The sequence below is a fragment of the Chenopodium album genome, chromosome 12 (genome assembly GCF_948465745.1).
Source record: "Chenopodium album chromosome 12, dcCheAlbu1.1, whole genome shotgun sequence".
NCBI lineage: Eukaryota > Viridiplantae > Streptophyta > Magnoliopsida > Caryophyllales > Amaranthaceae > Chenopodium > Chenopodium album.
This window is the reverse complement of record NC_137845.1, coordinates 12,424,074-12,437,101: the sequence shown is the minus strand read 5'-3', so window position 1 is coordinate 12,437,101 and position 13,028 is coordinate 12,424,074. Positions and strand designations below refer to the sequence as shown.

General features: G+C 33.8%; 2 protein-coding genes across 2 annotated transcripts; one reads left to right on the top strand and one right to left on the bottom strand.

Moving 5' to 3' along the window:
• Positions 1-3,471: 3,471 nt before the first annotated feature.
• Positions 3,472-11,333, bottom strand: LOC145572019 (tetraspanin-18-like). The gene is made up of 6 exons (XM_081631036.1): positions 10,851-11,333; positions 8,816-8,915; positions 8,455-8,535; positions 8,232-8,336; positions 4,683-4,883; positions 3,472-3,707 (listed from the first exon to the last, which is right to left on the bottom strand). The coding sequence occupies exons 1-6, from the start codon at positions 11,162-11,164 to the stop codon at positions 3,642-3,644; spliced, it is 867 nt and encodes a 288-aa protein (XP_081487162.1). The 5' UTR covers positions 11,165-11,333; the 3' UTR covers positions 3,472-3,641.
• A 574-nt stretch (positions 11,334-11,907) lies between these two features.
• LOC145570881 (uncharacterized) lies at positions 11,908-13,028 on the top strand. Its single transcript, XM_081630005.1, has 2 exons — positions 11,908-11,916; positions 12,348-13,028. The coding sequence occupies exons 1-2, from the start codon at positions 11,908-11,910 to the stop codon at positions 13,026-13,028; spliced, it is 690 nt and encodes a 229-aa protein (XP_081486131.1).

The window sequence follows — 13,028 nt, the reverse complement described above, 5'->3', positions numbered from 1 at the left end:
TATGACTTAACTTTAAAAATTTACCTAACCCAACCCGACTATATCAGACCCGATCCGATCATCTGAATTGACATCCCTAAATATGGTAACTTGGTAAGTGACTTTGTTTATTGCAACTTCTACTACACAATGTGCATGAGATATGGGTATGTTTTGGGACCTTCAATTTTGCAAGTTATATCAATGACAACATTTTTACTGAGGTACGGCTTAATATGTTTTGTTGATAAATTTTGATGTCTCGGAGAACTCTTAACACATATATAGTTGTTTATTTGTCTTGTAAATAGCGTGAATAAGACAAAAGAGTGGTGGATGAGTTTTAAATATGAACATAGGTAAAAAGTATCATTAAATAGGTAAAATAGTACTATCAAATGCTTTAGTACTATAAATGTTTTTTCTAGTGATACATATAAGTATATATATTGTACATCAAATATTGTACTAGTGTTACCTATAAATATAATTCCTAAAACAATCTATACTCTTATAGTATAATATGCATGTACAGTAGTAGTACATTAAAAATATAATACTAGTGTAATCATAAAAAATTACAAAAATTATCCAATGTCGTGTGAATTTACCAGTTATATTTATCCCAAATAAATAGCTGATATGTGTCTAGTTGCACTCTACAAAATATTAGTAACATGAGTATGTTATATCCTGTCAAAAAAAAAAAAAAAAAAAGAAAAAAGAAAAAAAAGATGAGTATGTTATAAATATTATAAGATAGGTATAAAGTTATTTTCTGCTCGTAAATTTTTTCTTCTTCAAATAATCAATTCGTTAAAAAGTCATATGATATTTACAAATAAAATCTAACAATTTCTTGAATCTTGACATTATTTAATCATTAGCAAAACTAAAATTATTTTAAGATGATCAAAAGACAACAGTCACCCTGACATAAGTTAACATCACTTTTTTACGTCACTTGTTTTTTAAATTTTAATCCTTTGTTTTTGTTAGCCCATGTATCGACGGATTTAGGAAATTTAATTGATGGACTAACTAGCAAGTCCAGAATTCATAGAGTATTATTTAATAACAACGTGCAATCAACTTCATATGAATTTACGGAGTAATTTTTTTTACCAGAAGCCTGGCTAGAAGAGTAACAAAAACAATTTAATTAAATTATAAATCACCGATTTTTGTTGTCATTACATTTGTTTTGTTGTCCATTTATTTAATTATGCTAAAAAGTCTTGTAATCTAAGCAAACCCCACCATTTAAAAAAATATTTATAATGACATAATGAGTATTTGCCTTTTAAAACTTGGTCCTAAAGTGTTGCCTTTTTACAAGAAACTACCAAATCCATTAATATATATAGGCCTACGTTACTTAATTTTATTTATTTATTTTTTTTAATTACTTTGTTTGGAATTTTGCTAGTTAATTTAGAGGGCCTACATAAAAAAATTATGATTAAATGGTAAGAGAATTATCAAATGTTGGACGTGTAATTTCACTTTTTATGAGGTTTTAAATAATGATTATTGATTAATTTGATGTTCTTTTGTTGAAAAATTAGATTTTAAGTTTTCCAATAATGATTAATGGAAGGTCCACACTCGAGAAATAGTATTCTTGCACGAAATAAAAATATTCTTATGCAAAATGAGCATATAAAAATCACATTATTATTGATTAGAGGTACTAAAGTATAAGTAAATGATAGACGATGTGTTTCGTGCCTGTATGTGTTATGGTGATGATTATTGGTGGTCTACTTCCTACGTTCTTTGTTGTTTAATTGGTCTACTACCTATGTTCTCAAATGATTTTCCCAGTTTCCATTTAGGTATGTTCTTCATTGATATTTCTAATTACCGCCTCATACATTCATTTATTATGTTGTTTTCTAGTATTCATATAAATAAACAATTTTTTAAAAAAAGACTCACTTTCTCTGGTTGGTTTTGTTGTTACAATAAATAGGAAGATCAGTTAAGAAATGCCAGAACAAAGAGTAGCTCTTAAACTAAGAAGTAAGTTACGTAATTATTACTTGACATAAGGAATAATTTACGTAATTATTACTTGGCATAGAAGTTTATTCACAGACTCACAGTAAACATGTAAATGTTTTATGATAGTTCCCATAACTACGCATACCTAAATTTGGCAAGCTAAGTAAACTTAGATGTGTATTGGCTGGTAAGAAGCATGACAGTAAAAGAGGGATGATCTCGATGTTAATGAAATTACTACTTCTGCTTTGATCTTGATTGTGCTTAAGAGTTCATCGAATATTCGTCATAAGAGGGCGATGATCATGTGATACGACTCTACGAGTATGATTTCGATACTTCTAATTTTCTGAATACACGACAGCCTAACCATCGAACTAATCCTGATACATCAATATAAGCAAGACGTGCACACGAATCAACTCATCGAGTTTCCATAAAACAATTCGGCACAGGAAAGAATATAGTAACATTTTGAGCCTCTTCAATGTAATAGCCACTCTTCCAAATTATGGTCCCAGAAGAACTATAAGGGATCTAGAATTAAAGAAGGAAAAAAAGCAGGACAAAATTGCAGGTGCAAAATGAATGTACGAGGGGTTACAGACTTGCAGTACAGTGACTTCTGTGGGCCTATTTTGTTCTGGGAACGATATCGTTTCGATGGGCTAACCCAGCTGTCTGAAAGAGATGTATGCAAGCCCTGCTTCTTCAGCTAAACAAGCACAATTCTATCAACTACTTTAATAAAAACCTTAACCAGAATTTTCAGATAATGAATAACTTCATAGAGATTGCTCTTTATAAGGCAAAGAACAAACCGACTCGTGAAATTAACCAACTGTAATTGCAAGATTTGCAACCAGACTGTTATTCGAATTAGTTCTGAAGTTTTTACTCTGCATCTTCATCTATTTGACATGTTAACAATATTCAATAGTAATAAGCAGATACATTACAAGCTTAATCAGATAGTAGTATTTATTCTTTCGTACACCCTGCATACAGTAGAAATCGCTTGATTATATATTTATGGCTTAAGACCATTTAGCCATCAGGGGGGAAGGGGGGGTGGTGGCTGATCGGTAGTTGTATGGATATAAATGAAGTAATAAAACAGTCGGTTATAATGGTGTTCACAAAGTACATTTGAGTGATTCCAGATGTTCAGAATGAGACTGCTTACCAGAGTACAACCTCCAGCAAAAATTTCTGCGTAGTCTAATCAAAGAACTTCTGCGTAGTTGATTGATTAAGGACATGAAAAAGAGTTAACAGGATTGCCTAAATAAGGCAAACAATGAATGCCCCATGAATTTATGATCTTGCAAGGGTTCATGGGTGCGTACAACAAAATACAGCTGCAAAATCGCAAGTCTTTTCTCCCAGTTTTCCCCTGACAATTTGCAGAAAAAAATGAAATTTCTTTTTCTAAAATTCCAAAACTTCACACGGAACTACTTACGCCGTTCAGTAACTTCAAAATTGGGGAATAGAACACCGCTTGATTAGATTTATATCACAACAGGCCGAAGGCTATTTCCAGGAATCACAAGAAAAAATGAAGGTTATTGGATAACTGTACACTGAGAAGGTCAATGAGCTCTGCTCCGGACATTTTTCTTTCTTCAGGATGATACTTGCCTCATTGAAAATTAGGAGTTTGCACTAGATGATGCATTCAGAGACTGGTTTTGGGATGATTCATTGTTCAGTCCATACTGCAGCACAGTAAAAAAATGGATCTTAGCTAGTATACCCCAAAATTTAGATGCAGGGACACCATGCTCCATTGGCAGTGCACATTGAATATAATTCCAAATAAAATATTTTGGAAAGACATCGTGCCAAAATATAAGTATGAATTGTTGATACACAAGAGTAGTAACAACTACCACAGTTACTACAACATGCTTATTCAAGAATCTATATGCTTGAAGCAAAACAAGAATAATGGAATGAAAAGAAAAGATATTCCAAGTATACTGATTTCATCTCTAAACACAACAGTTTTTTTTTTTTTTTTTTGAGGAATCTAAACACAACAGGAACTAGTATCTAAACAATATTTCCATTTAGAAAGATATTCATGAAAAATTCTAGAAACATCGACCCAGTTCAGTACAATATGGCTAGTTGTGAATATTAGCACACATAATAATTGTTATGTGAAGGGAGTTAGCCAGTTAGGAAAAGGGTTTAAAGAACAGGAAACCAGGGACAGGAGAAAACTTCATGCCCGGGGGTGCCAATTCATCAAGCATTACCAAGTAATGTATGTGATTAATAATCTCTGGATATATTTTGTCGTGGGAATCGTAATCACATTTAAATGAGATATATATTTGGTCACTTTGATGAAGATGGTATCAAACAGGGCAGTTATTAATCAAAATCTTTTATATAAAGCATAATTAAACTCCATTCCTCATATCCAGCATATTTTTAGTCTGAAATCATTTCGATAAAAAATTGGTATCTCCATTTCTCATATATAGCATATTCAATAGCACTAATCAAGAAGCATCAAAACATGCGTGATACCACTTCAGCAAAAATTATAAAAGGTAGACTCCCAACAGCCTATCACTTCAGAATCTCATCCTGTACTCAGAACAACTTAATAAGAATTCCAGAAGAAAAACAAAAAAGTATCATTAATGCAAAAAACTCATAGCTTCCTTTAAAGCAAGTACCTTCTGTCTTATCCGGGTCGTCCACATGTCAGAAAAAGTTCCCCTTCCTTCACCCTTCAAGGACGATTGATTTGATTGAGAGTAAAGCAGTGGCTCCCTTATTCTATCTCTTCCAGCGGCATTACCATCCTCAAGATCAGAGTCTTCTCTTGGAGTATGAATCATAGCTCGTAGGACCAAAGATAACAGGACCGACAATGCCTAAGTAAATAAATTGACTAACATGGTCAGATAACTGAAAACTTGAAAACCAAATGGTACAAATGCAGTTAAGTCCCAAAAGATATTGACATCATATAAAAACCAATTATCATTCTATGCAGGACGTCCCAAAATAAACTACAAATTACTGTATTGGACTGTACCCAACAAAACTCTGTTTTGATAAAAGTTTCAAAGCAGTGAGCCTATACGGCTATACACGAGGCGCATCCCCTCCCTATTCAGCTAGCACGCACTACATAAGTTATAAGCAAATGGTTTAACTAAAATAATATTTTCCCTTTTTATCTCTACCAATCAACCCTGTTTTTTCTCTCTATAAAATAATACTTTACTGTTCTTAAAGAAAGTGCAAAAGGGAACTGACAAACTTATTAGGGACGGAGGGAGTAGTAATTCCATTTGTATTCAGCTGCACAAGTCTGTTCATGATGTTATGACACAATCTATAGTGACAGTAACAAAAGAAATGTACAGTTCAACACTCCTTGCTAAGGTTTGAAATCTATCATGATTTTTGATCCCAAAACATGATTACCATCATATAACTCGAATGATTTTTAGATTGCCGCCTTGGTACAAATATGCACACTAGAAAGAATCATAAATGTCAACGACCATGAGGTGTGTAATGCCATCATTACATGATTCTTGAATTATTCACCTCTTGACTATTGGCTAGGAAATATATAATGACAGTAACATTTCTCTTTCCCTTCATGTAAAATTTCAGTTGTATATCCTATCCTTCCTAAATGATCACTCTTCACTCCCTCTGTTATTTCTTCAGTGTCCTGTGTACAGTCAACAAATTTTGTGAAAACTTTTGAAGGAAAACTTTTCACTGGTACTTTTCAAAAATTAGAAGTTGTAAATTTCAAACAGAAAAAGGTTTTTCAGTGCATCTATTTAATATAGTACCATTCATTGGATAGCCTTCATAAACACTTATACAGTTATACCCTTTCCTTCAACGTGAATTTCAAATGATTTCCTATAAGCAGTCAATATACTGCTTGATTCTATATTATCACTAATGTATAAAAACATATGAAGACAGAACATTATGCAAAAGCTAGTTTCTAGTACATATGCAGTATGTATAGCTAACAACTATGTATATGTGAAAAGAGACCACTTTCTAGTGGGTGAAAGGTGGAAAGTAAGAAACATTGTATACATGACAATTATCAAAATCTAAAAGACACAAATGAGAACAAATAAATAAAAACTACCACGTTAGGTCTACAATTACATGATGCAGCAGGACCAATGAAGAAGGGATGGAAAACAAAATTCAGCATAAATACAACATGGGACAGGTCCAACATGCTTTAAGGCGGTATCATTGCACATAATTGCAAGCTAAGGAGAACAATACAAAAAAGTATATTTATGATAAATTCCATAATTCCAAAGCACAAGGCTATTAATATTGAGGAATTCTACAATGGTTATTATTTCAAAGGGGGAAAGATGGAAGAAAAAGAAATCAACTACCAGTAGCAGAGAAAGCACATCTCAAAGAAGTTTTCACCATTGAATGCTACCAGGGGCCGAGAAGAAACATTTTCTGTATTATTTTACTACTTCAATGTGCAGTACATAGCAAGAGTATTTAAGAAAACACAGAATGCTTGGGCGATTTTTTCTTCATAGCATGTCCTCAGCATTCAAGTATCCAAACGTATTCAACATATTGAATGCACAAATTCTTCAAGCTTTTTTCTCCTCAGGTAGGTGGTTTTCTACCTCAATTCAGACATTATAACTTGGACACCTCACAACCATGGAACAGAAGCTTTCATTCACTTTTCAGTATACCGATAATGGAAAGATATTCCAATTCCAAAAGCCCTTGGAGTTTCATGTTTGCAGAACTGCCATATTATATTTCCAACTCAAGCCTCTTTCTGCAACACTGGCTCATTCTTAGCGTGCCATAAGTTCCATCTTGATTGTTGGACAACTCTTGCATACCTTTGACAAATGTATTACTAACAAAACAGTGTATAGTTTAAGCTCTACACTACTAATACTCTATCTTATAGTAAATGCATTGTTTATCCTCTAAACTATAACATGTAACTTTATTCTAAATATTCTTTGTCAATATCTTAAATTATCCAGTGTCTCTAGAACAGCTACTAGCAAGATAATGGTATTCTCAGAAAAAATAAGTATAAAATAATCCAGATGATTGAATTCATTGATGTATCCCGTATTATAATATATGCTTGTTCTACAGGTAGGTAGTACAACTCATAAGAGCAAAGAATAAAATAATTCCATTATGATGATTCATCCTCATCTTGACAAGTAGGCAGTTCTGACTCACAATTGCATGCATGGCAGCATGGGCTGGTAGCACATATGATGAACTGTACCACAAAATTATAGAGCTCAAAATATGAACTCTGAAGATTTAAACTCTTCTCAATGCAATATATATGCACCACCCTAAATTCTGGTTTATTAACAACTCTTAATCAAATGAACTTCACCATTTTCCATTATCATGCCCCCATTTTCAACAAGTTTGTTTGACAAGAAATCACATTTGTGTTCCTTTCTTGATTGTTCACAACTTGTACATCAACTCTTCAACCAACTTTGCTTCTCAAAGGTTCTCTCACTATTCCATGCTTATTCAACCTCCTTTCAAAAGCAAATTTTGTTTAAAGAGTATATATAAGTTATCCAATCCAATATAAAGCCACAAATCCAAGTTTAGGTTGTGTTATGCTGAATGATTAAGCCTCATAAAGAAAGCATATTGCTATCAGGGGAGCATGTCATGATGCAACCTCATATTATTATCCAGTTCTCGTTAGAGACACTGATAACTTTTGGTCTTATCTTCTGTACAAGAAATAACACATCCTAATCAATAAAATCAGTGTAAACTATAGCGACAATACTTTCCTCCCCTACAAGGCTACAACTGTACAATAATCTACTTTTGCCTGACATTGGACATAATATTGTCTAGCAGAGAGAAAAATAAATCAAAAGATGTTCATATCTTTCTCCTCCATATTAATCACAGCAAGACATAGTTTGAAAAACTTCTACCTCAGACAAGATAATTATGCACAACACACTTAAGCCCAACACAGGGAAAAAAAAAAAAAAAAAAGGATAAGATATGTTCAAAGCATTCATTTTGTGTTTTATGCATCCTGAATAACAGATTACTAGAGGAGAACAGATACCAGCACCAGTCACCAAGGGGTTGAAGCTACTAAAAAAAAACTAGTTTCAGGATATTTCTGTAGTGAAATTATTGAGAATGGACAATGATCCAATTGTCAAAGAATGATATACCTGGACACTGAGCAAAGTTAGGCCAAGCCACTTGCATATATCAATATTCTCTTTTACAAAAGATTTAAGCTTCTCAAGCTCCCCAGTTGGATCATATGGAAGATCCTGAACAACAAAGAAAGACAAGTAAAAATGCTATGAGTATAGACCCAAACAAAAAAGACCTTTAATATATGCATCATACAGGTGCCACTGATTAATTAATTGTGTTACATGAACTAACCTTGTCCCAATGTTGATCAATTGCAATAAAAACCACGGCAGCTGCTTCAAGTAATATTAGCAAAATTGCAAGGAAAATGTACTGAGGAATTACATGTTAAGGAAACGTCCACATAACTACCGGACAAACAACTATTCTATTTGCTTTTGACTATATCATCTAAATTGAACCCCGTATCAAACAGCAGAGAGATGTTCAAGGCAATAATGAGTATCGGCCATTAGAGTGCATCGACATATAGAAGCATTGAAGAATCTAAAACATATTATAGAACATAAAATGTTTGACTGATGCCTGCTACAAAACAATGCACCATTTGCTAAAAGTAGGCATCAGATTATTTACATTTGTCCAAGGATACAAAGCAGAGGCAACAGCCATTGAATCCTTCAGCTGCAATGTGACCAATACAAGACATGCAGCATAGTAAAACACCAACCACCATTAAAAAGTATATGAACCTGCCAAAAAAAAGCCCGATGAAACCCATACGTTGCTCAATTACTGTGGCTTCTCTACCAATTGAGAGAATCAATTCAGTTAATACAATTTCATGTAATTAACCTGTCATGACATATTTGAGTAGAATAATTATCTCAAATGAAAGGTTAAAAACATATGATAAAGAAAGATGATTACTAATAAAGTAATAATTGTACACTACTGCTCGAAAAAATTGCTCTAGCTTCAACCGACAAATTTCTGTCATTGTTTGATTACAAAAGATTGTCCATTAAAGTGGCTTTGGCAACTTAAAATTGTTTTGTCATTAAACAATGAAGATATATTTATTCATACAATAAGCAGAAAATTCAAATCAAGAACAATGCATGTAACACATATGAGCAAAACAGAGGAATACAACTACAAATCTATGGGCCTATTCACATTTACTGACTGAGCTGAGCTGAACTGATGTGATTGGAGATGAGCTGAACTGAACTGATTAGAACTGAATTGAATTGAACTGAATAGAGCTGAAATGAATATTTTATGAGAGAAGGAAATTAGGAGCCGAGCTGAATTGAACTGATTGGAGCTAAACTGAACTGAACTAGAGCTGAACGGAACTGAAATTAAGCTGAAGTGAACCGACCCTATTTTAATGGAAAAGAACAGCATTAAAGTAAGGACACTATGATTTTTGAAAGAATATGAAATCCATACTCAGGTAACTTTGGTTCCCTTACAGAGTTTACAAAGTTGAGGTACTGAGAAAACCCTAAAGTGAAACTCCCAACCCCTAGAGTTACTAACAACCAACCAGGCAGAAGTGAGGTATATGGCATTTGATTATAAAAGTCTGAAGGTTAGTCTGTGTATATTAGATACCCTTGGTAGCAGTGCTATGTACCCTCAATATTCAGAAGAGGTAAATTAATCTTTTAAGATGTAAATTACATAATTTCTACAGCCAAGTCAGCCATCATAGAGAAAATTTTCATAACTTAATAAATCAGCTGACAAGAAGAATGTTTCTCTTGTTTCCTACATCCCATCTCACAGATTCCAGCAAATCCGTTTGGCAATGGCGGAAATTTAATGTCGACCCATTATTTCTAAACTTACCAGAAGTTGATAAGCTATTTATTAGTGCAGCAACTAAGTTGGTTCATTATCAATACAAATGGAAGTGCTCTTTCTGTCGTTCCTAACAAGATAGACTGATATACATGCACCAGATATGGTTGTCCAATTTACAATAGGCGTAGGCAGAAGCACTAACGCTTTGCATTATCCTACTCCCACCTTCCCTTCTAGTACAATCTGATCACCCAATCGTAGAGCCTATAGTTGAATGGTTTCAAGCATTCGGCCACTTATCATAAACTAATTAATGAATGAAAAGATCACAGCAATATGCCAACTCCACAGCTTAGAACATGACTATTGAACACCGATAGAAGGAACACATATATAGAAAGAATACTTTAGCCTTTCCCATCAGAGAAAACTCTTACTAGTCAAAGTTTTTACTGTTTACTTGGCCAGAAATTCTTCGGGTCAAAAAATTTCAAGGTACTAGAGTTGATGCATTACTTCTCATTGTGGTACATTGTGAAAATTCTCGCTTCATATATTTTGGGATATTCGCATACATTATGACAACAAAGCTTAGCACATTAATGAGCTTAACTCAAATCAAGAAAAGAGGGAAAACTTCCAGCAGTTCCACATTTCCTCATATAATCTAAGTGCATTATTAGATGGAAAATGGAATCAATTCAAACATCCACCCGCATAAATCGTATCTAGCTTACTAACATTACAAGAACAATTAAAAAAATCTTCTAATAACAATCATATAATAAATTAACAATAGACAAAATCTTAAAAATTCAGCAAAAACAAAACATTCAAAATCCCAAATTACTGAGGTTTTGAGAAAATTATACCATGGTGCAGGAAGCTGAATGAAATGCAACTGCGAATCCAAATCGATTTCGGACCCCGAAGCTAATTTTACAGCAAAATCAAAAGATTCAATCTGATCAGAAACTTCGAGCGATCCTCCATTGTTGAAAAAAGAAGGAAGATAATTCGGAGGTGGAGCTGAAGGCGGAGGCGAAGGAACAACCGGAACTTGATTTTGCCACTGATTTAGCAAGTAAGCAGAGTAGATTACGGTCGAAAATCCAATGAAAAATTGCAAGAAATTGAGGAATTTCAAATTGAATGCCAGTAATTTGTGACAACAATTGGTTCTCATTGTTTGAGAGGTGGAATTTTTGAGGATTTTGAACGAGGAATTTAGGGAAAAATTGAAGGATTTTTGATTTTTTTGAAGAACCCTAACCCTAAAGTTTGGGATTCCAGAAAAAGAGCGCGAGAAAAAGTGAGGAGAGTTTTTAACGAATTTGGCAGTGGAATGAATTATGGTTGAGATTTGTTGTCTGGCTTACGTAATGATGACTGATGAGAACAAAGCGCAACTGTTTTTCAAATTTAGGATTTGGTTGTACTCTGTTTCTATTTATCGATTATAGTTTTTTTACAAAACTAGATTAAATCCCGTGCAATCCACGGATATAACGAAAGTTTTTATAATTGTGTAACTACTCCAAAAACATATCATTCAAAATATGTAAAATCTTTATATTACAGACGATAGTATTAACATAAACCAAACTACAAAAATTAAAATAATACACAGAATAAACAAAAGAAAACTCAAGTCTACAATAAAATTTAGCGAACTTTGCAAATAGATGGAATAGTCACATATGTAAATTGTAAAAGGTTGATATTTGTTTTCCTTAAGGTTTTTAAGAGGTTTTATTTTTTTTTAAAAAAAAACAATGAAAACTAAAAAGTTTAATATATTGTATTAAACTACTTTGGAATCAGTATTTAGATTTTTTTTTTTAAAAAAAAATATGAAAGGGAAAAAAAGTTTGGGCGGGAAAAAAATGAAGAAGAAGCTGACACGTGTACAATTTGAAAAAAGTAATAATGTCAGCGGTTATTATTTTAGTATATATAATATATAGATAATTATTCTCTTTTTAATGATTTGTCATCTTTTTTTTTTCTTTTTTTTTTTGTATTTTAATATCAATTTCCAATACTTTCTATCTCCTAATTCACAACCACTTTTTCTTTCTCTATCTCTCTCTAACCCCACGTACATATTTATACTCTCAATTATTAGTTTTAAGAAGTTTTTAACTTTCTTAATTCCCGTGCAAAATGAAAAATCGGCATATAATAAAAGGACGAAGGGTTACAACCTCGACGCTTTTCATCAGACCTTTGTGGATTTATGGGGCTTGAATGTCATTCCTAAGGTACGACACTTCCTTTGGAGGTGGTGTACTAACACGTTACCAGTGCGCAAGCTACTTTATACTAGGCATATGACTGAGTATGTGCTTTTTCCCTGAGGTTGTCAGGAAGAAGAAACAGGGGAGCATACTTTATTCGACTGTAGACGGGTTCGAGGATTGTGGGAGAAAGCGGGGTGCGAAGGAATGTTGCAGGGGATGGATAGAAGCTCCATGTGTGATCTGCTTGGTTCATGGAAGTCCCGAAGTGCTAGACTATACCAGAAGAGTGCAATCCTAGCATGGAACATTTGGCATGTGAGAAACCAGAAAATTTTCAGCAACAAAGATAGTCCTGATGCTGTGATTCTTGCCAGAGTATCCAGACAGGTTGAGGAATACGGTCAGTATGAGAAAAGCATCTACAAACCCGCAAAGAAGCGCATCGGCTCTAGTCCGAAAAAATGGAATGCTCCACCTGCTGGAGCTTGCAAGGTGAATGCTGACGCGTCTTTAGCTGCTGATGGCTGGGTGGGATTAGGTGTGGGGGCTAGGGATGAGCATGGCAGCATCCTCTTTGATGCGTCTAAAAGGATTCGTGCACATTGGTCTCCTGAAATCGCTGAGGCTAAGGCTTTGGCTTGGGCTATGAAACTGGGCAGCAGGTTTGGCCTCACCAATGTGTTGTTTGAAACAGATTGCAAGCTTCTCATCAATCGTCTCTCAAAAGGGGTTGTGTATCTTACGAATGTGGACTTGATTTTGAGTGAGTTGTTAGCTCTAAGTACTAAATTTGTGTCTGTGTCATGA